The 26,091-nt window shown below is 38.3% G+C and overlaps 4 protein-coding genes across 7 annotated transcripts; 1 reads left to right on the top strand and 3 right to left on the bottom strand.

Annotated features, from left to right (window-relative positions):
* The first annotated feature begins 635 nt into the window (after nt 1–635).
* Nucleotides 636–8,837, top strand: LOC140773126 (uncharacterized). 2 transcript variants are annotated; one of them, XM_073115516.1, is made up of 9 exons: nt 636–895; nt 1,176–2,258; nt 3,841–5,197; nt 5,316–5,595; nt 6,091–6,198; nt 6,297–6,575; nt 7,402–7,545; nt 8,016–8,221; nt 8,316–8,837. In XM_073115516.1, the coding sequence occupies exons 2-8, from the start codon at nt 1,220–1,222 to the stop codon at nt 8,202–8,204; spliced, it is 3,396 nt and encodes a 1,131-aa protein (XP_072971617.1). In that variant the 5' UTR covers nt 636–895; nt 1,176–1,219; the 3' UTR covers nt 8,205–8,221; nt 8,316–8,837. The 2 variants fall into 2 exon arrangements, with proteins under 2 accessions (XP_072971617.1, XP_072971616.1); XM_073115515.1 differs by having other exon boundaries at nt 8,016–8,837.
* Nucleotides 8,838–10,631: 1,794 nt separating this feature from the next.
* On the bottom strand, nt 10,632–12,051 carry LOC140774683 (uncharacterized). Its single transcript, XM_073117770.1, has one exon. The coding sequence runs from the start codon at nt 12,049–12,051 to the stop codon at nt 10,780–10,782; it is 1,272 nt and encodes a 423-aa protein (XP_072973871.1). The 3' UTR covers nt 10,632–10,779.
* Nucleotides 12,052–12,800: 749 nt separating this feature from the next.
* LOC140774972 (anaphase-promoting complex subunit 6) lies at nt 12,801–22,127 on the bottom strand. Of its 3 annotated transcripts, XM_073118178.1 has the most exons (16): nt 21,665–22,110; nt 21,340–21,474; nt 20,796–20,869; nt 20,413–20,452; nt 19,876–19,921; nt 19,092–19,171; nt 18,347–18,528; nt 18,137–18,262; nt 17,480–17,554; nt 16,632–16,757; nt 15,715–15,784; nt 14,509–14,591; nt 14,070–14,183; nt 13,719–13,818; nt 13,393–13,428; nt 12,801–13,128 (listed from the first exon to the last, which is right to left on the bottom strand). In XM_073118178.1, exons 1-16 carry the CDS (start codon nt 21,908–21,910, stop codon nt 13,036–13,038), a joined length of 1,626 nt encoding a protein of 541 aa, XP_072974279.1. In that variant the 5' UTR covers nt 21,911–22,110; the 3' UTR covers nt 12,801–13,035. The 3 variants fall into 3 exon arrangements, 1 of the variants encoding a protein (XP_072974279.1); XR_012106671.1 differs by lacking the exon at nt 12,801–13,128 and having other exon boundaries at nt 13,392–13,428; nt 14,022–14,183; nt 21,665–22,123; XR_012106672.1 differs by lacking the exons at nt 12,801–13,128; nt 13,393–13,428; nt 13,719–13,818; nt 14,070–14,183 and adding an exon at nt 15,086–15,248 and having other exon boundaries at nt 14,506–14,591; nt 21,665–22,127.
* A 1,969-nt stretch (nt 22,128–24,096) lies between these two features.
* Nucleotides 24,097–24,734, bottom strand: LOC140774613 (basic blue protein-like). The gene is made up of 2 exons (XM_073117686.1): nt 24,499–24,734; nt 24,097–24,412 (listed from the first exon to the last, which is right to left on the bottom strand). Exons 1-2 carry the CDS (start codon nt 24,668–24,670, stop codon nt 24,213–24,215), a joined length of 372 nt encoding a protein of 123 aa, XP_072973787.1. The 5' UTR covers nt 24,671–24,734; the 3' UTR covers nt 24,097–24,212.
* Nucleotides 24,735–26,091: the final 1,357 nt, after the last annotated feature.

Here is a 26,091-nt window from a genome sequence, read left to right as displayed (position 1 = left end):
ATTCTTAGTGGGTGATCTTTGATCTTCCTACTTTTGAGAATTTTTGTGATCGTGTCTTAAACTATTGGATTGACGGAACCTGCAGGCTGACTCGAGGCTCCGCTCATGAAAATTTCTAGAGCTATTTTTTATTTTAATTTTGTATTGTATCTCAAGTTTGATGCTCTATTTTAAATTACTGTACTAGCTTTTATAAGCTAAATATAAGACTTGTGTTAACCAGCCGACATTCTCTCCATTGTATATAAGATTGTATTGATGTAACTCTTAGAAGTTAACAAATTAACCTGCCTAAGCGCTTCATCTCTCTCAAAAAGAAAAAAAAAAATATTTGCACCATTAGTTTGCAAGGCATTGAGAGAGATCCTAAGAAGAAAAAGTTGCTTTTGGAATGATGTGAGAACCCCAAATTTGACGACTATGACTAAATTTCTGTTAAAATTTTAGTTAAAAAAAACTAAGTTAGAAATCGAGCAACTTGCTTGGGAGATAACTTATCCACTTTTCTCTAGGCATAGGGACAGTTTATATATCAATTTTTGAAAAGAAACATTGTACTAATTAGGGTTTGCCACGTATTGGGCTTGTTGGAAACTCCTATTAACGTACGGTGCAGGGAATCCTTTTGTCCAACACGAAATGCAAGCCAAGAAGCGTATATGCTTCTGAGGCGGATGCTTTGGTTCGGAAAGGTTGTGTGCAGGCCGATCTCCGAATCCTTCTCACGACAATGACGTCTTCCTCTCGCCGCTTCCACCTTCGCCGCCACCTCCGCCGCCTCTAATGGCGCCGCCCTCTGCCTCCGGAAGCCGCCGCACTAAGACCCTCGCCTCCGCCGCCGGAGCCCGACAAAGCTTTCTCCTCCTCCTACCCGGGCCCTCTCTTCTCTCCATCCGTAAGGCGTCCAATCTCCTCTCTCCCAAATCCGACTCTTTCGTTTTGTCTTTTGCGGGGATTCGGTTTGTGGAGCTAGGGTTTCCGTCAGTTATTGATTTGCCGGATTTGCCGGCCTTGGGGTTTTCGTTTTTTTTTTTTTTTAAATTAGGGAAAGATGCTTCTGCATGCTAGGGTTAGGGTTTCTTCGTCGATTTGTGTGATTTATCTGTTTTAGGATTGATCTTAGTAGAAAGGAGGTTTGAGAGCAAGAAACGGAGTCATTCTCGGTTGATTTGCAGGAAGCCCTGCTTCGTTCTTCTAGTTTGGATGCAATTTAGGTAAGATGGCGGACTCGGTGGATGTGGTGTTGGAGTTCTTGAGGAAGAACCGGTTTGCAAAGGCCGAGGCTGCACTCAGAGCAGAGGTCAACAACCGTCCAGATTTGAATGGCGTTTTCCAGAAGAACCCTTCGGAAGCAAAGGGAAAACGGCAGAAAGATATCGGAACAGCTGGTAATGTGAGTGGTGAGTTCTCAAGAGAGTTCATTGTTAAAGAGATTGAAGTCGGGAGCATAGGTAATGGATCTGAATCAAAGAAGGATTTTGGTTCTAATTCCGGGGATCTATATCCTTGGAACTTTGATATTGCTAATAATAGTGCCAATGCTGTTCCGAGGGATAGTGATAGCATTGCTGAGAAATTTGCTGAACTCCTGATATCTGAGCAACCAAAGCATCTCCGTGGCTCATTAATGGTGGAAAAGAGGGATTCTGCTACTGGAGGTGAATCTGATCTCTCTGTGGATCGGAGGGTCTCTTTTGGTAGGGGCAAAGGAAAAGCGGAGGTTGAAGTTAAGCCTTATATCAACCAAATGTCTAGTTTTAAGGCCAACAATGCTTACTCTGAAGACCAATTTCCAGATAACCTTTGGCTGGAGAGCGAGGAACCATCGAAGGGCTGTTCAGTGAAAACAGTACTTCCATTTCCGAGTGACAGTGCCTCAGGCAATTATGACTGTTATTTCAGTTATGGAGGCGAAATGAAAGTGACAAAGAAGAAAGATGAAATCGGTGATGTCATGGAGGAGACAAAGGAACAGCTTGATGAATTCATCTGCCCTTATTTTCCCGGCAAGTCAGGGGAAAATATGGAGCAAAAGAATATCAGGAACTTCGATTATCAAGTCACTGATGAGAATCAAAAGGAAGAATATCCAAGATTACCTCCTGTAAGGCTTAAGTCTCAAGACAAGTTAGTAAATATGCAGTTGGAGGAAAAGGTTGATCGTCATGGATCTGGAGCAAAACTTGCTAGTGGAGAGAACACATTTATGATTGGTTCTTTTCTTGATGTTCCTGTTGGTCAAGAGATAAACACTTCAGGTATGGTTAAGCTGGCTGACTTCTGTTGTTATGCTTCACTCTGGATAATTAAGTTGTGTTCTACATTCTACACTATGTTTCCATGACAAATCTAAGAGTGTTATGCATTCAGTTATTTCGTTAAAATGTATGTATATATATATATATATATATCTCTTTGCATTTCTTTCTTTTTTCCTTCTCCTTTCTCATATTTTTTTTAATCCTTGAGACCAATGAATTTTATATTTATTTAGCTGCAACACATATTTGTTACTCCATGCCCTCAATCCTTTTTCATCCTTTGGACTAGTTCAGATGTAACTTAGTGGACTGCATGTCCAGTGAAAGCTTGTTAGAAGTACAATAAAATGGTTGATCCTTTTGGAGTAAAGGGAGGGAATAAATAACACCAGTTTCATTCAGATATGTTATCATTGATGATTGATCGGTATACTTCTTCAGGTTTTTTATGCTTCTCTGTCAGTTTCCAGGGGGGCTACTGGAGCATCCTCGTTGACTACTTTAATAAACCTAATCTGCTTTCTCCAAAATATTGTGGAACAAATGACTTCATAAATGTGGTCTTAAAAGTCCATTTTGCTGTACACAGATGTTTCTTGCAGTACCTCTTTTATGGCTTAACCAAAGTTGACCAACCTGCAAATTCCTATTTTTAGCTCCAAAATGGAACAACCCTGAGTACATAATGTCATGCCTTAGTTTCTTTCATGTTGCTATTGTCACTGGGAAGTGTTAATAATTATATACCCAGGAAGGAGAGAACTTCAATTGCAATATGAAGTGTTTGTGACTTTGTGTAGAACTTAAGGAACTGCTTAATTTTGTAGAGGATCAAGGATTGGTTTTTAAGAAGCAGAGTTTATGTAGTAGTTAATAGTTAGGATTGTAGCAATGAAATAAACATTGGGTGGAGCTGATAATTTTTACAGTTAGATTTTCTTGCTATTTACTTATAAGGTCTTTTTTTATTAAAAATTGTGGTTCTGTTTGCTATAATTTGAGTCATCTACTTGATGCCTGGAAAATCTACCTTTTGTTATTTTGAGTCAAAATTGTACTAGCTAACTTTGAGTTCTTACCTTTTTGCTGAACCATGTTGTATGGCATTATTATTATCTCATAGCCAACAAACATTCTTTGTACTTAATGGGAATAACCTACTTCTGCCAGGCTTTCTTTTGCTTCATAAGGATATGGAACTCCCTCCTCCCTTTTATTATTTTTTAGTGCAAATAGACAATAGTCTTTATTATTTCAGGATAATGTGCTTCACCCTCTCTTCTAGTCATTTCTTTAAGAATCTGATGCTCTCTTACATACTTTTCCATGCTCGGTTAGATTCGTAGTTTCTTACATAATTTGTTCATCTGTCCTGCACTAATCTAAAACTTTTCTCTGCTTATTTCTCACTCTTTTGTTGGATTATTTCATGGTTACAATGATGATATGTACTGACACAATCATTTGATGGGTGCCATTTTCACACTATTACATTGTGCATTATTAGCATGTTTCTTCATTAATTTGCATCTTCTTGAAATCTCGTGTCATGTTGCATTTAATGATTTAATATCTGCAGGTGGGAAGCGGGCAGTTGGAAGTAGTTGGCTGTCTGTGAGTCAAGGCATTGCTGAGGATACTTCCGATCTCGTATCTGGTTTTGCAACTGTTGGTGATGACTCAGTTGACTATCCAAATGAGTACTGGGATTCAGATGAATATGAAGATGATGATGATGTTGGGTACACACGACAACCTATCGAGGATGAAACTTGGTTTTTGGCACATGAGATTGACTATCCTAGTGATAATGAAAAGGGAAGTGGTCATAGGATTGGGCCTGACCAACAGGACCATGTTCCTACCAAGGAAGAAGGTGATGAAGATGAAGGTGATGATCATTCTTTTGCAGAGGAGGATTCATTCTTGTCTGGTGATCACTATTTCCAGGCTAAGAACATTAATAAATTAGCTTCTTCTAAGGGGCAGGTGGATCTTGGAATGCCTGAAACTTATGGACAAACAGATGAAAATGATTTGATAGCACAGTATGATGGGCAACTAATGGATGTTGAAGAACTAAATTTGATGCATGCTGAACCTGTTTGGCAGGGTTTTGTTACACAGAATAATGAATTAGTTATGCTAGGAAATGGAAAAGCCTTGAATGGCTCTGGACAGCCTCAATCTGATGATCCCTTTATAGAAGATGATCAGCATGGTTCAGTCAGGTCAATTGGTGTCGGTATAAACAGTGATGCTGCTGACATGGGCAGTGAAGTGCGTGAAAGCTTGATTGGAGGAAGTAGTGAAGGGGACATAGAATATTTTTATGATCAGGATGTTAGCATTAGCGGTAGAAAGAATTCTCAAAGTGATAATAGAAATTACTTTAATAAGTCAAGGAGAGAGAACACAAAGGGAAGTAAACAGGATCCAGGTAACTACATATTGGCCTACAACAATGGTACTTCTCCATCAGGAATCAATTATCCTGATGGTGGTTTTTCTTTTCCACCTCCATTGCCTACTGGGGACATGCCGGAGGGCAATTCTGGTAACTCTTTGGGCAATATTGCTGGTGGTGACGATTCTGATGAATGTGGAAATGGCATTGTTACGGATGATATGCTTGCTAAATGGAGACGAAAAAGCAGCGATTCTTCCCCTATAAGGAGTTCCCGAGATGAAAAAAATTCTGATGCTATTAAATCGAGAAATTCAACTGCATCATCACCTTCGAACTATGGTTATGCTGAAAGAGAGGATATTGAGAAGTTACTAGATCACAAAATAAATAATGCACAAGAAGAAGACCCTGCAACAACTTTAGAGGATGAAGAAGTTGCTGCATTACAGGAACAAGTAAGACAAATAAATGCACAGGAAGAAGAATTTGAAACCTTCAATCTTAAGATTTTGCATAGGAAAAACAGGCATGTTTCTATTTTGTCTTTACACATCTATAGAGTAGCTTTTTGAATTTATCTTTTTCTGTATGGAAAAAGTTTTGTTTCTAGATCTGATTTCTTCTGTATATTTACACATTACCAGGACTGGCTTTGAAGAAGATAAAAGCTTCCATGTTGTTCTAAATTCAGTTATTGCTGGAAGATACCATGTCACTGAGTATCTAGGGTCAGCTGCATTCAGTAAAGCTATCCAGGCACATGATTTGCACACTGGAATGGATGTTTGTGTGAAAATTATAAAGAACAACAAGGATTTTTTTGATCAGAGCCTTGATGAAATCAAACTTTTGAAATATGTTAACAAGAACGATCCTGCAGACAAGTACCACATTTTGCGCTTGTATGATTATTTCTATTATCGGGTAAGTTAGAATGTTAATTTATAGCTGTTATTATTGTTATTATTACTGCAAGGCAAAGTATCAAATTATTTTCTTTCATATATGTATTTATGTAGTGGTAATAAGGCATTACTGCTGCTATAATTATTAAGTGATCATATATTTGATTATGCTGAACCAACCTTTTCCTTTTCTAGTTGGAAAACTAAATTGTAATGGAAGGGCTTGGTATCCAGTTGATGCCCTCTGTATTTTTTATTTGCCATTAGTTCCTTATTTACTTCCAGAATCTAATAAATCATTATTTTTTCTGACTAATATTCTCTTATTGATGGTCAAAATCTTTGGTTTATCATCTTTTGTGGCTTTTTCACATTGAAGCATTTTCATCCTTCTAGGCGTTCCTCCGTGAATAACGATATCATGATATCACATAGTCAAATAGTTGGTTCCGTTGGAAAATTTGTCAAACATATCTTGCGGTTGCTGTTTTATTGATGCTTTTGATGTCTGCAGGAACACCTACTGATAGTTTGTGAACTTCTGAAGGCAAATCTGTATGAATTTCACAAGTTTAATAGAGAATCTGGGGGGGAGGTTTACTTCACAATGCCAAGGCTGCAGGTTGTATTCCACAACTTTGTTGCATAATCTTGGATTCAATTAGTTGCAATAATTATCATGATAAATGCTCAACTGCTTACTTCTACTTTAATCTGCAGTCAATTACCATTCAGTGTCTGGAGGCACTTCAATTTTTGCATGGCCTTGGCCTTATTCACTGTGATTTGAAGCCTGAGAACATTTTGGTAAAGAGCTATAGTAGGTGCGAAGTGAAGGTCATTGACCTTGGTAGTAGCTGCTTTGAAACAGATCACTTATGTTCCTACGTACAGTCACGATCTTACCGTGCACCTGAAGTTATTTTGGGTCTCCCTTATGATAAGAAGATAGATGTATGGTCACTTGGATGCATCCTGGCTGAACTTTGCACTGGAAATGTAAGTTCTATTTTCAGTTTTCTTTGGTGTCCTTTATGGATTTTCAACTTTTGATAGGCTAGAGCACATTTGTTAATATGTCTCTTAGAAAAAATTCCACGTCTGTTCGTAAGTAGTATAGCAGAATAAATATTGTGCACACATGACCTGTTTATTTAGGTTACCCACTTTGGCCCCTCATCCACTATGATGATATTAGTAAAAGGTGACTCTGAGGAAACAGTAACAATGTTCATCAATTAAACCGACTTTCTTTTGAGGGAAAAGGGGTTGCTCAATGTAAGCAAATCTAATGGAAACTAGTGATCCTGACTAAATGTGAGTGTATATGAGATCAAAGCATTATCATTAACTTCTTCTGTTTTAGAAGTTTAGAGCATTGTCATCAACTTATAATTACCTTAACTGACTTTGAGAAATTTACACTATAGAATTTTTGCTAAGGAAGTACCTTGTATTTTCAGTTTTAAAATATGTATAGTAACTCTGAGGACTGAAATTGGCCTCATGCAATCTTTATTCTTCTGCTATCCTCTTCTAAGAAGCTGACATTTATCTTCAATAGTAAATGGTTTTTTAACTAGGCACCCATTGACTGATGTTTAGTTGTTAAGTTCTAGGCCGAAAAATGTAAATTATTTGTTGCTGTTGTTTGTATTTGAAACCACCGCTTCTCTAGAGACAAACTTTCATTCTTTTAGAACTGATAAGAAAAGCGTAGGCTCAGAGAAACAGAAGAATAAGCTCTCCATGACATGAAGGTGATTTAGCTTATGTACACTTGATGACTATGGATTAATCATTTAATTGTTCCCCTTTTTCGTAGGTTCTTTTCCAAAATGATTCTCCTGCAACACTGCTTGCCCGTGTGATTGGAATAATTGGCCCCATTGAGCAAGGGATGCTTGCCAAGGGACGAGATACATACAAATATTTCACAAAGAACCACATGTTGTATGAGCGCAATCAGGTAGACTTTTCTTCTCATAATGTTTTTTTTCTTCTTTTAGTATTTACTAACTAGAATTTATAAAGGTTCTTGGTTAAGATCATTTGTTAATTTTTTGAAGTAGTTTGTCATGCCAATGCATAGACAGGTCTATTTTAGAATGCCAGTGACTGACAGTATTTCATTGTCATATCTCTACAGCCTCTACTACCTTAGTCAAGGTAATTGTATATGCATACTTTGGACCAATTTTGGTCCTTTGATGCTTTGGCTCGCAGTAACTCTGATCTGCTTTCGTATAAAATAATTGACCACCTCCAGTTTGTTTTGAAGTGCAACTCATTTGCTTTCCATGATACTGTCATCTGAAACTCGACAGCCATTGCTTATGTGCATCAATGATTTCAAGAATTTTAGTTTGTTGATAATGTTTTACTTATGCTTCTTTCCTCTGATATTCCAGTTAGATATTTTGGATTATTTCTTTTCAGGAAACCAATAGGCTCGAATATTTAATCCCAAAAAAGTCGTCTTTACGTCACCGCTTGCCCATGGGTGATCAAGGTTTTATAGAATTTGTTGCTCATCTTCTTGAGACAAACCCAAAGAAGCGGCCAAGCGCATCAGAAGCATTGAAACATCCTTGGCTCTCTTATCCGTATGAACCAATATCATCTTGAATCATTATTCCTTGTTGGTGAGTCTTCTCTGTGAAGTATAATCCTCTGTGCCCTGAGCACACTGATCTGGTGCATTAGACCTGCATTATTCAATTTTGGATGGACGGTCAGGTCAAAGAAATCTCAAATCTGCTGAAGAAGCTTGGGTTCCCCTGTCATTGATTTGCTATTACGTGGTGGTCTTCTCAGAGTCAAGGTGATCACATTCCCCCTTGATGCAAGGTTGTGTTGTAATCTAACTTTTGGTTTTGTTCTACTAAAAGCCAGAATGTAATTACGCTGCACTGCAAAGTGCTGTCCCTTGATGCAGGGTTGTATATGATGTGATTATTATTGAGGCTTTACGAGATGTTGTTTAATCAGATTCTGACCTTTGTGCCACCCAAGTGACATTCAGTCCCTTTTTATCTGATCATTGTTTTGCTGGGACATTTTTGTAATCGATGTGAGTACTTATGTTGGCCCTTTGTCATCTATCTCAAAGGTCAGGTAGGAACTTTATTATTGCTATTTTATTGTCATTTAATTTACTTTGAATTTGTTGCCAATGTTTGGTAGCGTATGACTGGACTATCGAACTTGATCTAAGTCTATTGGATTGGTCATGAATAAAGATGGGCAGCATTAGTGGTCTTCTCTCGTTGTTCTCTTTTTCTTTCTCTCTTTTTGGTGTTTACTGGTTTCAGAGGTAGTAGACATAAAGCCGCAGATCTTTTTCGAATCCCTTTGTAAAGGCTGGCATGGCATGACTCCGATCCTTAATTAAGAGCACAGCCATTCCGTGTTTCTTTCGTTTATTTTGTCACTACATATTTATAGTACTTAGTCAGAGTTTTTTATTTTTAGAGAAATGATTGGTTATCAAGCAAGAGAGATGTATGCATAGTTCGAAGTATGAAATCTTAATAAATAGGGTCAGTCAGATTATCTTATTTATAATAACTATCCTATCCGTCAATATCGGGTCGGATCCTGGAAGCCAAGATCCGAAGTCCTGGATTAACCTTAGTCGAGGGGAATCCGCATGCGTATAACCTTCTATGGGATATTTCTCTCTTTTTCTTTCTTCGATATACGTAAAATAGTATAGCAACCCATCCGACCTAGTCGAAGTAGAATAAAATCCCAAGTAAAGATCAAAGCAAGCAGCGTTACCACAAATACTAAAGAGTATATGCATTATCTCGGGAAGACGTTTAATCCCAGTATTAGAATTAATATCCAAGGCGTACCAGAAACGGAAAGGACTCATTCCTTCCGGAATGACGAAGCGAACGAAGAAGGCCAGGGCAGATCACGTCAGAGTTAGTCGTCGACAGTTGGAGGAACGGGCGGCTGATGAGTCTCCGATTCGGCACTATGTGATTCGTCGTGATCCGTAGCCGCCGGATCCAGGATGGTCTGGTCACCGCACCGTTGGAATCCTTTGTCGGAATGGAGCTCATCGGAGCGCCATATCCTAACGGCGGGGGTGGCGTGGTAATCGCAGAGGAGGGTGCAGTAGGAGAAGAAGGAGCAGTCGAGGAATTGGACGTTGTAGCTGCCGTCGTCGTAGAGCTGGAGGATGTAGCAGGCGTCAGAGGCGGAGTCGCCAGCGACGGTCAGCGTCGATGAGTTGCGCGGGCCGCAGAAGAGATTGCAGAAATTGACATCGGTGGGGCATACCTTCCTGGCTAGCGGCACGCGACCGTAGCAGAGGTAACAGTAGTAGAATGGGGAGTAGGAAGTGGAGGAGGATTTGCAGGGCACGGCAGAGGAGGAGGTAGATAGGAGGAGGGAGAAGGTGAGGAGGGCAACGATGTAGGGGATATCCATAGAGGAGAGAGAGAGAGAGAGAGAGAGAGAGAGAGAGAGAGAGAGAGAGAGAGAGAGAGAGAGAGAGAGGCGTGAAGATCTAAGAGGGAATGGGGGGAGGGGCGGTGTTTATATAGAGAGCGCTCTCGTGCTCGGGGAGTTAGTTACAGCCATACAGGGGTTTGTTACGGCCGTACTGATAGGTCCGAAGTGCCAGCTGTGGATTAAAATTACGTAAGTGCCACTATCTCGTTGAAACGGGGGCCATCACCATCAGCCATCAGCCATGGCATGCACACATTAGAAGTTAGGAATAAACAAGACAGTGTGGTGGCGGGTGAGTGCCGGGCTGCAAGCGACGCCACCAATGAAACAGCTGCTGGATGGGTTCTGAATTACTGGCCATTAGACCACTTTTGTTGAATCGGAGATGGGGACGCTTTGGACGTATGTAATAACGATATTGCCACTAACTAAGCGTCGATCAGAGGAAATGAATAGCTGCAAGCAATTATGACATGCAAACTAATTAACCACGAGAGTTCAATACCATAACCCCACACGAGCTCATAGATTAGTTGCAAAGGGGAACGAAAGAAGTTTAAAAGAAAGACTGAAACGGTAAAGAAATTTCTTCTTGAATCATGAACTGAGCTCTGCAACAAGTCATTCACATTATCTCCCTCTTCATAGCACTAACGAAGAAGGACAAGAAAGATAGGAACACAAGAGAGCTAAAAGAAGAAGCCCACAGGCTCGCATTGAAAAGATCTCACATTAGCTAGAGACCGTCATCCATGATATTTACGGCCAGGGACGCAGCAGGGGCTGCAGATGGCGCCTTAGCGCACTCATCATTCCCCATCGAAGCGCTGCAAGTGACATTATTGTTACTCGCGTCGGCCTGGATCCGGTCTTCCGCTGGCGTGGTCGCCAGGGTCGCATGATCTGCGAGGTAGAGATGCGGGAACGGCATGCAGACGCTGTGCACAGCAACCCTGGAGTTGTTCACCACATCAGGGACCTTGATCGGCACGTAGTTGATCCTGAGCCCCGATCCGATGGCCCCCGGAGATCCCGATCCGTGCGTGACCACGAGATACTGTCCGCGCACCAGAGTGGGCAGAATCGTCCCCGTGGGGAGCCGGAGCAGGTCGTCGTGGGTCAAGAGCCTGTCGGGGACGACGTGGAACCTCACCTCGGTCAGGTACGCGTGGCCTCCGGCGAAGATCGCAGGATCATCGAGGGCGAAGATCGTCATGTTACTGAGCCCGGCGAGGACAGGGTACTTGACCTTCATGGCGAGCGCGAGGATGCCGAAGCCGCTCTCGCGGAGACGGACGATGGCGTCGCGGATCATGAACGGCACCACCCCCGGTCCGGTCGACCCAGCGCGATCTGGTCGGACCGCCGTCGAGGAGGAGGAGGAGGAGGAAGGACGGGATAAGTGGACGCAGGATAGAGGTGAGAGCTGGGCGATGAAGCCCTGAATGCCGTGGATCACGAATCGGCCGTCGTTGAAAAGATCCGGACGTGTGATCTCTACGCCGTCGACGAAGATCTTGACAACCGAGGCGGAGGAAGAGGAGGAGGTGGTGGTGGTGGAGTTGTCGTGAGAGGCGGTGGAGGTGACAGTGAGGCAGCGGCCTGGAGAAGCGGTGACGAGCTTGGAGGCGAAGGGAAGTGCGGCTAGGGATGGAAATGGGAAGAGGCCGGGGACGAGGTGGTCACGAAGGAGGCGGAGAGGGGAGCACGAGGGGCAAGAGCGGAGGGAGTCGTCGGAGGGGGCGAAGAGGGTGAGAGGACCCGACCAGGAGGAAAGGACAGGGGAGGAGAGTGCTGGGACGGCCATGGCCAGCTCTTGGAAACCGAGGTTGGAGAGGATCGGGGCGAGAAGAGCCTTGTGAAGCTCCTCCGGCGGGGGAGGGACGCCGGATCCGGCAGCCTGAGGTGGCGTCTGGGTGAGGAGGGGAAGCGAGGAGGCGGTGACGAAAGGCGAGACCTCGCCGGAGGCGAAAAATAGGAGAAGGGAGAGGAAGAAGATGAGAGCCATTGATCGACTGAAACAGAGAGTGAGATGGGGGAGGAGGGGGTGAAGGGGGTATATATAGAGGAGGGGGAGGGCAGGCGGACTGGGACGAGGCGGTTATGGGGATGTTACGCCCGTACGGGAAAGCCACTAGTGGGACAGCTCAGTCTAGTTAAATTACCGGAATGCCACTGTTTCAAACGATACCTCGTCTTGGGCGCCAAATTGAGTAGGGCGCTTTGGAGTTCGTTTTTGGTAAGTGGATCCATTGTAGGCTGGGCTGCGCGCGAATGAAGAGTTGTTGACGATCTATTTTTTAATTTATTTATCAAAATAGATAATATTTTTAACTTAAATATTAAGTAAAATACTAATCTTATCAGTGTTTTTATTAAAAAAAACTTCATATAATGTTTTATATCACTTAACTCAGGAAGGTATTTACTTAAAAGATATTTAAAAGTTAAAACATTTTAATTAAAATAAACTTTTTTTAATATGTAATTAAGAGTTATTTATTTTAATAAATAAATTTTAAAAACAGAACTAGCTTGGTCCAAAGCAGATTTGGTGAGGATAGATATGCAACAGAAATGCTCATCGAAGACATGATAGACATCTGATTAACTAATGCGTCGCATTCTCCTGTTGACTAATGAATGGTTCTTTTCTTTTCATTAAAAAAGAAAAAGGTTCGTTTCTATGTTTCCATCGTTCATGTAAAGACCCAAGATTGAGAACCCTCTCAAGAGCACATGTTTTCAGAATCGACTTGTATAAACTTCATCCTTGAAACTTATACTTTGTATTAGCTTATCGGGAAAAATGAACATGAAACAATACCTACTGGCACCGACCACACCCTTTTGGAGAAACTGAGAAACTGAAAAGGATCACGTACGCTAAGTTTACAGATGAAGATGCTCATAATTTACACCAAAAGGAAAAGAAAATGGAATCAAAAGAAAATAGTACATAGAATTAGATTAACAGGACATGTTAAACTTGCTATTTTCTTCTACCGGTGCCTCGAGAATCATCCTCAAGGGCTAGAGTTAGCATCTCAGTGCAGAATTGATCGTCTGGTTTCAACCACAGTGCCTGAATGAAGTAAGAATGTAGTAAGTCTGCAAGAATAGCTGATAGGTATATAATATGAATGAGAAATTTATAGCGGTAAATGAGGCAGAGAAAGTACAGGAATAACAATCAGATGCCCTGACAAGAACACGAGTTTAAGACTTCATAACAACTCATTCCCTTGTTTTAAAGTTAAAAGTGCATCTAATAAAGTATAGAGCTACTTCCTATTCCCATGTCCACAGGCAGTGACCTATAAAATCAGCAAGTGATCAACCAACTCACCTTGTGGTAGTATGTAATTGCAGAATCAAACTTATCCTGTAAAAGAGAAGAACAAAAGGTAAGAAAAGTATAACTTAAATTTCAGAAGAACACTTTTAGCATGGAGTTAAATGAAAGTTTTCTTCAACTTTCATTTGCTTTTACAATAGTATTACTCTATTAGACTACTAATGAAACTTAAGTATTGTGCTAGGCTTAATAGCGAATTTTCTCCATCTTTGCACGTAATTTCAGTTTTGCAAGTAGTGGTTGTTTCTAAAGCATTGTGGACAATGAAAAGTTGTTTTACTTGACGGCAGCATTATAACATAGGATTAAGAAGATACCATCAAATGGTACGTGTAAGCGAGACCGGAAAAAGCACTCAAACTTCGAGTTGAAAGAGTCAGAGCCTTCTCATAATAGGTTATTGCTTTTTGGTATCTCCTGAATGAGAAACATTGACCCAGATATTAGGCTCATGTAACAAAAATAACCCTACTAAAGTAAATCCACTAAATTATAAAGATATTATTCCATCTTATAGAATAACAGCAAATCAAGCAAAGAGGCAAGGAAAGAAAAGCAGAGAGCTCTTCCATCTGAGCTGTGTTTAAGAATATTGCAGAAAGAACTATAAAGAAGAATACATGAACAATAAGAATTATTATAGTGTCCTGCAGTCACATTGGTCATACTTCAGCTTTCTTAGGGAATGTCCGAGGTTCACCAATGTTGGTTCCCACATCTCACTCAATGACGATGCAATATGATCTAACGTCATTTCAAACCATTGAATGGCTTTCTGGTACCTAAAAGCACAACAGGGAAAAATGTCAAAACCTTCCACTGGAACATAACTTCACACTTTATGCCAAAATTTTGGAGTTTTAGCAGTAAATGATGAGAGTAATAACACCAATCACAAAACCATAAAAAGAGAAAAAAAATCAAATATAATCATCAAATATAAGTTTCCCGCGGTAGCATGGGCATGATATACATAAAATCTTTTAAACTAGAGTCTAAGATAAACATGTCCTATAAATGCTATTAGATGGAAAAACCAAAAATCTAGATCTAAATAACCAGTCCATTTGATATAAAATATTCTCCCATAAAGGATTTTTTTCTTACTCCTTCATATGATAAGCAACAACTCCAAGTTCATTGTGTACCAGGGGATCGGAAGGACATATTGTTTTTGCCTGCAAAAAGAACTGCAAAAGAAAAGGACACTAAAATCTTTGAGAAACGGTCCATTTAAAATACTTTAAAAAATTATATCATGATATTCAGAAACTTTTTCAAACATCAGCTTGCAGCTGAACACAGGTTGAGTCATTGGCTGAAGTAATAGATCATCACATTAATTAATATTACTTTCTAATAAAAGCCAGATGGGGGAAGGGATGCATTAGAAAAAAAATAATCAGACATTTTACTCAAGTTAAATTTTTTTGAGGTTTTCCACCTCTAGCACACATCATGGAGAAAGGAAGATTATGAAGTTAAAGCCCTAAACAAAGTAATCCTTACTAGGGCAGCAAGAGGCAACTCAAAATGAAAACTCCAATGACAGATATTGTGATAGAACTAGTGGAAGATAACTGCAGATAGTAGCAATTAAATCATATGCCAGCCTAATGCATTGGAGATGAAAACATAAATATTAGACATGATGACAAAATTGAAATTCCCTAAAGCAAATTACCTCCTCTAAGCTAGGAATTCCCTTGTCTAGAAGATATTCTAGAGGACTCCACTAGGTTTCATTTTAAGCCTCCAGATATTCTGCCCTGTTTTTTTTTCTCCTCCAAAGTGATGTCGCTTTGTCGCTTCATGTGTTGTTCTCCATATAACCAATTCCTCTTATACTGAAGCTCAAGCAAACTTTATGTGAGACTTTTTACAAATTATATCCTCAAGTCCTGATGGAAAATTATCTATGGAAGGATTGGAGACTTTTCAACGCTTGATCTACTCCAAATTCAAAAAGAAACACCATGATTTCCCTCTTCTTACAGAATATTTATAGTTTCTCAAATTATAATAGCCCAGACATATAATGGTTCTAGAGTTCTTTTAAAAATTGCAAGATGTCATCTAAGTTAGAACTCAAATATTTGCTTCAGCATGAAAAACGACATTGCCCTCAATCTGACAAAATAAAACCAGAGGAACAACTAATTCTAACAATTCTAGACAAGGACCCTTTGCCTTCCAGAACCTCTAAATTACAGAATGTCACCACTCACTACAGGATCAAGAAAAATAGTACAACTTTTGGTCATCTAGCCCAATATAAGGAGAACACATGCAGACTAAACTTTAACATGATACCTGTTCTGCGAGTTTGAAATTGTGTGTTCGCATATATTCCATTCCAATATATAATGTTGGCAGATGACATCTGACATAAGGCATCATCACAGATAAAGATATAAGCATGGAAATCACCTAGAAATATATAACATTTATCAAGAGAAATATAGAGACTAATTTGATAGACCACACTAGATACATGGCTGATAACACCTAACGACAGAATGACTATCATAATGAAAATACAAGATCTAGTGCAAAATAACAAACAAATCCACTGGAAATTATCAAGAGTCAGGTTCCAAAATAGGGCGGCAGTAGGAGATAGAACTTCAACTGGAAAATGATTAATATGATTCTTTGTTAAAAAGATTTGTTAAATGACAGCCCTTCCAACTCACTAATGAAGGAGAAGCTCACTCGTGAAAGCCGAAAATACAGAAAATACAGAAAATGTTAGATTGGCATACCAAGAAACAAGCCTAAGTTGGTGATGTCACAAAGCCTTAGTCTCACAGGATTAGATGGGTGCAAAAAGAATCCTAAGAGGTTATCTTCCTAATTATCCAAGCAGCTATAGATCCCATTCCGATTGTTTAAGAAAAAAAATTACGATACATTTGTAACTTAAGCTAGAATATTCATTTGAAATGTCTAGTAAAAGATATTGTTGTCTTTAATGCAATGATGTATTACTGCAGCTCATATAGAGGCCAATTATAGTAAAACAGGCAAAATAGGTTAAGGAGAACTAAGTTCAACATTAAATGTAATATGTCCAGTTCTCCTTAGACCATCAATCATCTGCATACAAGCGTCAATTTGATAAAGTTTAACGGTATAAATTTTCCATCAAGTGGAGCACCAGTAGATAACTAGATACAAACTCTCTTATGATTTATAAATAAGAGAGGAAGATATTAGGAATAGAATACCCAGGAAATAAACGAGCAGCTGTGCGGAATGCGGCCATTGCTTGATCACTCTCCTCTTGAGCAGCATAGGCATTTCCAGTACCTATCCAAGCAGGTGGAAATGTCCCATCTAGACTTGTAGCCTTGCTGAATAAAATAGTTAACTTATAAAAGCCAGTTCATTATATAGTAAAACTTAATCTACTCAGTATTTTGAAAATCAATAGTCAGCTGCCAAGCAACTGGAAACAAGTAGTAATGGCAGAAATGGGATGAAGAAACCTTAAAAATAAAAATTAATAATCATAGTGAAATACTCACCTATTGGGGATCGTGTAGTTTAAAAAGGGTATTCATGTAAAATCACCGGATAACATTCTAGATTTATCACACTTCTGGACTTCTAATGGTTATTTGGTGTCCAAAAAAGCTACGCTTGCTTAGTAATCATCTTCCTGTTGATGTTTTTGAGGCGCCACAATTCAAATGATGAGTCGCTGCCCATCATGGCTGATTCCCAAATAATTATTCAAACTGACAAACTATATTATTCTCCTTTCCACTCAATTATCACTGACTAAACATTATACTCAACATCGCATTGCACACTCATTTGCAATTTCTCATACCTGAATGAAGTATGGGATCTCAAATCTGTATTATGCACTAGTTTATTATACTGATGTGTCCGAGTTTTAAATATTCAAATTCAGATAACACTCTTCCATATAGAAATACATATAGATAAGGCAGATGTTGAATGAAAGGTAACATAAGAAAAGGTAAATCTGCATAATTAAGGATCAACTAGAAAGTGGTATCATTTGAATACAATAGAAAGACAATCCTCAAAGAAGTACAGTGATTACCTAAAGTATCTTCTTGCTTGGTCATACTTCTTGATACAATAATAGTAGCATCCAACAGCAAACCAGGAAAGTGCTCTAGGAAGAAAAGGAAATAGAGATAATAAGAAAAGTAGTTGCAACTCTATGCATGTTTGTTTATAGTAACATAGAATTGTTTAAAGAATTTAGAAAAAATATTGGCATTGTTAGGTAATAACATGATAGCTCTTGATTGTAACAAAGTGCATTATACTGATTATAAAGGTAGTAAAAAGAATCCAAAGCTAGCCAAAGTAGTTAAAACTATTTTTTGTGTTGAATTGCAGAACACTCAGAATTGATAAACATCAAATTAAATATTCACTATATATTATGGGATATATAGCTGATCAGATATTTCCCTTAGTCATGATATCATACTTGGCTTTATTTAAATTGATATAGAGCATGTAAACATACATTTGTATGCAGGGAGACATATTTATATATTATCTATGAAAGAATTAACACCCTGAAGTATTTCCGAGTTTACCTATACTGCAATAATAAAAGATAGGCTTGCTCAAGATTTTTATATATAATGAACCCTGTCATGATTTCGAATTTCCTAACGTAAAATCTTCAAAAGAATAGTGGTAGAGATTGTCAGAGCAAGGAAACCCACTAATAGATACTCACTTTTGAGGATAATCCTTCACCAGATTGCATGCCATAAGATACAGATCATTTGAATGACCAAGCTCCATTGCAGCTACCAAATAAACTAATGTGCACTTCGAATGGAATGGATCTCTTTCCAGTAACCTAAGCAATCGGACTTCAGGAAATTAAAGAACACTAAAATTACAAGCCAAAGTACTAAAAGCTGGAAAACTTCTACCAACTTACATAGATGTAAGTTCAAAACATTTCTGATACTCTCCACATTGATGATAATACTCAGCTTTGCAAGCCAACAGGTCAGTGTTGTTTTTCACTGTTTGACTGAAAGATGCATTTGAAGATGTAATACTGCAAGTCTCTCTTTCCAGATCTCTGAATTTTGCTTCCACAATTTGTTCTTTTTCATGCTAAAGGAAGGAAAAGAAAAACATTATGCCCCATATATAGAGTACAAAAAGGTAAAGATATAAACAAGGCCTGAGGTTTCAGTCCAAATAAGATGGAGCGTCTTGGGTATTTCAGAAGTTTCAGATTTGGTTTGAGAGTTCTAGTCTACTATAGAGACTAAGATAATTAAAGAAAGAAGTAACAGAAAATTAGAAAAAAGAAATAACCTATGAAAGTGAAAATAACACTCAGAACTGTATACATAGACCGAAACAAGTCGGAAGTCCAATCCATTTGATTTCATTGATCACCATCATCACCCATAAATCCATAGCTGGCCATCGACCATGTTTTGGCCAGTTCAGAGTGTTCCAATTGAAACAGGTTTTGAAAGTGCCCTAAAGCAAGGATCCTGGCCCAAAACCAAGCTTTATGGTTTCAGGGCTGGATATGGACCAGCTGTGACCAAGACCGATTCTTTGAAGCCAAAATGCAACAATGTTGAGCAAAACTTCAAACATTGGAGGCAAACAAAACTAGCCATCACAAACATAGATACACATAGATAAGTCAGGCTTGATACCTTATTTATTAAGGATGAATAGAATGCTGATAGCCACCCATCATCTTTTCCAAACCGTAGAGAAGCTAACAGATCAGATTCTGAAATATGCAATTGTGCTCATTTCAGTTTCAAAATCTCTAAATTCATATAACCATGAGTATAAAGAAAGAAAATATTACAAATAATACATATCAATGAATCAATAAAACGACATCTGAAAAACAAAGTAACTAAAACTATCCTCAACTCTTAAACTTAAAAGCATCTGGCAAACGCAATTACTCCCAAAACTTCTCCAAAACATCTACAACCGAGAAGTATGTTATACTTAAACTATCAAACTTGACAACTATGAAATTAATCCTCAAAACCTATGTTCACCAACAGCTATACACAAATAATATAAGTTAAATCAACCATATTTATGTAGTAACTTAACAATACTAAGCACAAGATTTATTAACATGCCGCACATAAATCAAAATAAAAAAGCACAATAATAGCAAGCAGAAAGACTTTTAACCTATCCGACCAATGTAGCACTTAATAGTACCACCACTGTATAGTTGCATTTATAGCATCATGATTTATCATAATATAACACCGGTGCATGATCATCATAGTAATTCTCTTGAACTTCACGCTATCACTTCCCAAGGAAAATAATTCATCATACACTCATGTAACACTAATTTGATAAGGGATTGTACCTTATGTTGCTTACTAGGTAAAAGTGAAGTTACACCTCATGGTAATTTGTTCATGGAAGTAAAAGAAGTCATACTGAAATGTTTCAACTTACCTTCCTCACATGTTAGCATGTAGCTATCGATCAAGCATTCCAGGGCCTGAAACATACAGCAAAAACATTTAACTATAAGAAGCAGTATAAGAAGTACGGTACCAAAAGTATTTCTTGAAAAGTAAATCATTTTACAAAGAACACCATGTATTTTGGATAACATAAAGACAGAAACCATGATACAACATCCAGATCCAGAAATATGGCTAATCTAGCATATATTGGTTAGATAACTTTACAAAATCATGCTCAACAGTTCAAAGCATATATGACATTTCATCTAGATCCACGCGTCTTACAATACAACCAATTGATTGTAAGTTTCCAAAAATGAACTGATATTGGGAACTCAAATATATATTATCAATATTAGGAATATTGCATAATCAGCTACATTAACAATTTGATATGCTAAATATATTGATTGGCCAAGCATCATTGTTCCATCGCAGACAAAGAATACTACATTATGACATTTCAGTGTGCTTTTTCAAACCTTAAAGGTATGTTAACTCCAATCTTCGGATTTATGCTCACCTCATAACATAGAGGATCAGCTTTAACAGCAGCTTTGTACCTAAGACACACCAATTAAAACAAGTTAAAATTGGGCACTTTTGAGATTAAAACCTAAACAAAGGCTAATGATAGAACAGAGTAGTAAAGGAAATGATGATTCAAAACTTTTACACACAAATATAAAATCATCTTAATTTACAAATCACAGTTTGATATCTCAAGCTGCAGCTCTTTACACATCACATATTAAAAGTTTCTTAAAATGCACACCCCCACTAATTACTCCTCAGGCCAATGATTTCTAATTGAGAAATGCAACAATCTAAGACAATTTATGAATAAAATAAGATATCAAAACTATCATGGCAATTGTAAGCACAAAGTAGTAAATAATAACTCACCATTGACGGGCTAGGGCGCGATTATCCAATGCTTCATATGCCTTGCCACGTAAAAAGCATATAGCTGATGTGATCTAATTAAGAGAAATACTGCTTGAGCTTAGCAAAACTTGAACCATAACTTGTATACATAGTACAAGGTTGCAAATGTGAATTCAAGTAAACTGGAAAGTGATGCAGTACAACAGTTAATGGACACAAATAGGAACAGGACATTAAAACAACATCTGAGAATGACATGTCTAGTTCATCAACAGCCATAATTAGATATTTAGCCTAAATAAGCACATACAAGATTGTTTAAAAATATCAAACTAACAAGAAACTGAACATCAACATCATCCCAGTCTCTTTGTTCCAAAGAAAAACTATAACCTCTGGTATCCTCAATCAGTCAGATCAAATTCAAAGAAACAAATACATTGGAAAAAAAAGCATTTACCTACCACAGTTAAAATCACCCATTTCACGATGCCTTTTTCTTCCTCCAAAAGAGGAAAATAGTTTGGCACTATAAAAGAAACATAACAAAACAATATCTTACATTGATTTCGTGATCCTCTCCATCCTTATCCAAGTACATCGCACTGCAATCCTTTTGGGCATGAAAGTTTCCATGTTCGTCCAATTTAGCGTCACCAAGCATCGTTAAGCACTGATGCCAATCTTTCAATTCCTCCTAAAATTATTAAGTTAATCACAAAAAATAAAATTAGAAAACATCACAAGGAAATGTTCACAGTGAAACGATCGCCAGGCAATCAAAATTGAACAGACACTGCACATGACGAATTGCCCAAGAAGACCAAGAGCGCAGAAACGAGATCTGATGTCGAAAAAGATGGCAAGATAAAGGAAAGGATCTTTACCAGGCACTTGGCGGCGAGATAGCGGAAGCGCAGATCGCGGAGGACGATCTGGGAGGAGTTCAGAAGATGAAGAGCGCGGCGGTAGTGGCGGCCTAGGAAAAGGGCTTGTGCCTGCATGTAGATGTCGGCCGGGTCTCCAGTAACCGCCGCTACCTTGTCGGAGAAGAAGATGGCCGAAGAGTAGAGGTGCTTGCTCACGCAATCCCGCACCACTCCACGAAGCCTCTCTACTTCTTCCTCTCTCATACTTGCTTTGCCTCCCTTCTCCCTTCTCTCCTCTCCCGAGTCTCCTCTCTTCTCCTTTCTTCTCTCTTCCCAGGTATCGAAAGAGGTAAGAGGAGGGAAATTAGAAAAAGAGCGCTACGTTTCAGTACTAGGGTTTTTCGCTTTCAGTGAGCGGTGTGGTCACCGCGACTTATATTCGTAGTGTATCTTCCATGTATTCAGTATTCACCTTTTGGTGGGTAGGCTGCAGCCCAACCCTAGAGTTTTTTTTTAAAGGAATTCTAAGCTGAAATCCTTGCTTCGGGCCAAATATGATGGATATGTGTTGGACTATTGGGCTTGAGCCGAAAGTGAATTCTTCGTAGTCTAAGAATAATGTAACATTGATGTGATGTTTAATTTTATGAATTCATGACATACAAATCACATGTGTATAAATATTTATTTATTATTTAGCATAATTATAGTTACTTTACTGCTTCATAGTTATTTATGAATTATTGGTGCATACCTAGGTATGATAACTTTAATGTATATATCATATGATTAATAATGTTAATTATTGCACGACTTGTACATAATACCACGTAGTTAAGTCTTAACTAGGTCATACCATTCACTAACTCAAAACGGGATTAAGAATAGAGTTTATTGTATGACGCCTATGAGATAAACAGTCTACACTTGATGTTGTTAGTCTAAGTGGTATTCAGGCGATCACACTACCTTGTCGAAGACTAGACACTGGTGATATAAAATTATAATTAGGAGGTAGGGGTCTTAGACTTAACAGTACCCGATAATGTAGGCTATAGTGTTCACTGAGGACTTGAGGGCTCTTGACTATCCCACTATAGGCAACAATAATTGTAGAGAGGGAGATATGGGCTTACAACTAGGCTCCTCAGTCTGTTTGCCACAAACAACCAGTAATGTGAAGCATCGTCATGCATGTATGAGCGATATTATATCTAGATATCTATTCCTTCTCGAAGTATGAAATGACTTGTAAGCATATGCTTATGACATGGTGAATAGCTCGATTAGCACATAATAATAATTTATGACTATGACTCCGTAAGAGTATGAGAAAGGATTTGATAGCTTAATTAATGCACCCATGTGTTTCCTTATTATTATATACTATTATGATTATATTGGCATATATGTATATTATGCGACATCTTTCCTTACATTACTTTTAGACTTTAGAGATGTATATTTGCTGGGTTCTATGCTCACCATCGTAAAAATATTATCATATTAGCATATGACCCCGAGACCGTGGAGAAGCTAGAGAAGATTGTTTACCGTCTCTTTTACATATTTATGTTATTATAAACTAAGTCAGATAGACTATAGCTTCTGTAATGGTATTTACTATAATGAGGTGTATAGATATGTATTTTGAGACTTATTGTGACCTGTAATATTTTTTATTTCTTTTGTTGTATTAATTGTAGAAATACATAGTATTTATTTTGTTATTGTATAGAAACTTTGACCAACAGATCATGTGAAAACCATGTAGATTCTACCCACGTAAGATGTACATATATTTGGTGGCGGATGTTTCACTTCGAGTGAGGTACCTAGAGCTCTATATCATACATTGGCCTTTGAGTATGAAGCCCGAAAGGAATATTTTGTACTCAAAGAGGGACTCTGGCGGTTTTACTATTTTATTAAGGAAAAAATTGAATAAGCATATAATATAGGGTGTGAAACGGAAAATACCAGTAAGAAGTAATTGTAGGTTAAACTTTGCTACACTTCCCCTTGGGTGGTAGTCGTAGGTTTGCTTAAAGTGGGTGTACGAGCAAGGTGACTGTGTGATAGTGAAGAGCTTCAACCAGGAAAGGATGAAGGAGAATTTGCTCATATTTGGCTGGGAATTGAACGAAGAAGAGAGGCAAGTGATTGCTCAGATTCCCCAGTGCAGATTGTGCCCAGCATTACAGTTTGTCTCAAACCATGGACCATACAAGTCTGTTGAAGAATTCTGGGATGGTGATTGGTGAAATCTAATGGCTCTATTAGGATTGCATGTCACCTGCTTGACGAAATACCAAGTTAAATTTATTTATTTTTCATGAGAGTATCTTAATCTTTTTTTGGGTACTTCAAGATCTAAGTGAAATTATCACACTAGATAATATATCCTTAATATTCTGAAAGAAAACGAAAATATAAAAGCGTTGAAAGTTAATGATCTAACAACCAATGGTCCAACCCCAGTTTATTTAACAACGATCTTGTACACTCGTACAACTCGACTCACTCACCAGACAACTCCATCCTGCATGCATGCATAATTAACTTGTTACGAAGCAGTAACAGCAATCTTCATCCCAGACTCACAGTGGCCAGCAAAGTTGCAGACGAAGTAGTTCGTCCCCTTAACAAGCGTGACTTCATCACTCCCCGAGCTATACACCTTTGCACCTCCCGGAGTAGTGCAGCTACTATAAGCAGCTGAGCTCACAGCAACCACATTGTGCACGGAAGGGTTGTAGTTGAACACTAATCCAATCAATATATATATAAGCAAAAGTTAATAATAAGTCGACTCAAGATCTAGAAAATTAACGTGTGAGAATTTAATTCACCGAGCACGTCACCGGCCTTGAAGCTCTTCCCCTTCGGCCAGCTGCTCGCCGCGAAGCTCCAACCGGCGCTGTCTCCGACAGTGAACTTCGCGGATTCGGCGGGGAGAAGGAAGCATAGAAGGATTAAGATGAGAGGTGCTGCTTGCCCTGCACTGCCACTTCCCATGCCCATAAGTTTTTCTTGTTCGAGTGCTAGCTAGCTAGACTATTACAAGAGTAGAGGGGAAATGAGAGTTTTTAAGACTATTGTAGTGGTATATAAAGAAAAGTGGCGGGCTGCTGGGAGCTAGTGCATATATTAGTGTATGATTGAAATCGGCCAACCACCGAAAGAGACCAAAATCTAGAGCCATGGGTAGTTGCACGAAGAACTTTATTAGTGCACGTATTAGTGTGATGAGTGTGTTAAAAAGACAAGACGAAAATTGTTCATATTGCATTGAATGCACATTGCTACTCCTTGATGAGGACATAGAAATTGATATAGTTAGCCTACCTCATTTTATTAATGTCCAAATTCTTAATATGCATTAGTTCTTTATTTATTACCTGAAGTGATTTGTTATATAGCTAGCAGAGCCGTGACATAGAGGGATCACGTATATATCTTCTTATATATCCATCCTCTATATGAGGAAACGCATTAATACACGGTAAAATTCATCACCTAAAATATTCTCATTTTCTATGTGAAGGCTACAAATGAAGACTTGTGGGGAAGGATAAGAGTGTTTCCTTTTAGAGAGAAAGAGAGAAGTGAAAAATTAATAATGTCACAGTTAATTAAATCAGTGATGTTAGTTTGAATTCAAAATCATATTATGATTTATCTGTAGAAAATGGTTTGCATTGTCAATAATAGTGTAATATATCTCATTTTTAATACATATTATCAGATATGGCACTCATATATCAAAATTTAATAATAAGGTGGAACTCGATCATGAGCAGACTTCCAGCAAACAACTTTTTCTTCTTCATTGGTGTCCTTTTTCCAAACTGCATGCAAGCAGTACGTTAATACTACGTATATTCATAGCTCACGTCAACTTGAGCAGCAGTGACTGCAATCTCCATTCCTGCACCATGCGCATATATGTAAGAAGATTAGTTTGTGAAGCGAAAAGTACACGTATTAATTAATAGGGATGTCAAAATATGTGGCTCAGGCTCGGGGTGGTGGATGTCACCTGTTCGACAAAATGTCATACTACAAGAGGAACTTCCTAATTGTTGCTCGACAAAATTTCATACTACGATACAAGAACTCTTTAATTGTTGCCAGCAGTCATCTGAGGCTATTTTCTTTTTCAAAATTATGTATTTAAATATGAATAGTTTATAAATTTTAAATTTAAATTTAAATGAAGTATACATATTATTAATTATAAAATTAAAAAGGAGTATTTTAATATCATAGATTCACTCATTTAAATTCAATAAAGAGAAGTGAATAAAAATGACTTAAAAAGTTTTCATGATAATAAATAAATAAATAATGAGTTTAGTATTATATTTAATTTTTAGGAAATATTGGTTGGATACATAAGTGTCAGACTTTGACCCTCAAAAGGGTAATTATATTGTGGCTAA

Source organism: Typha angustifolia, chromosome 13 (assembly GCF_048772165.1).
Source record: "Typha angustifolia cultivar Huaian chromosome 13, ASM4877216v1, whole genome shotgun sequence".
NCBI classification, from domain to species: domain Eukaryota; kingdom Viridiplantae; phylum Streptophyta; class Magnoliopsida; order Poales; family Typhaceae; genus Typha; species Typha angustifolia.
This window is presented reverse-complemented; position numbering and strand designations above follow the sequence as displayed.

Excerpts from the sequence above, each read along its gene's own strand:
- LOC140774972 (XM_073118178.1), bottom strand. The coding sequence starts at position 21,910 with ATGAGAGAGGAAGAAGTAGAGAGGCTTCGTGGAGTGGTGCGGGATTGC. Across the intron at positions 17,555-18,136 it reads GTGAAGGATTATCCTCAAAA|AGCACTTTCCTGGTTTGCTG; the intron begins GTGAGTATCTAT and ends TTTTCTTCCTAG. Across the intron at positions 13,429-13,718 it reads CTTACACGTACCATTTGATG|GATAAGTTTGATTCTGCAAT; the intron begins GTATCTTCTTAA and ends TCTCTTTTACAG.
- LOC140773126 (XM_073115516.1), top strand. The coding sequence starts at position 1,220 with ATGGCGGACTCGGTGGATGTGGTGTTGGAGTTCTTGAGGAAGAACCGG. Across the intron at positions 6,199-6,296 it reads TCACAATGCCAAGGCTGCAG|TCAATTACCATTCAGTGTCT; the intron begins GTTGTATTCCAC and ends TTTAATCTGCAG. Across the intron at positions 6,576-7,401 it reads CTGAACTTTGCACTGGAAAT|GTTCTTTTCCAAAATGATTC; the intron begins GTAAGTTCTATT and ends CCTTTTTCGTAG.
- LOC140774613 (XM_073117686.1), bottom strand. The coding sequence starts at position 24,670 with ATGGGCATGGGAAGTGGCAGTGCAGGGCAAGCAGCACCTCTCATCTTA. Across the intron at positions 24,413-24,498 it reads CAAGGCCGGTGACGTGCTCG|TGTTCAACTACAACCCTTCC; the intron begins GTGAATTAAATT and ends TGATTGGATTAG.
- LOC140774683 (XM_073117770.1), bottom strand. The coding sequence starts at position 12,051 with ATGGCTCTCATCTTCTTCCTCTCCCTTCTCCTATTTTTCGCCTCCGGC.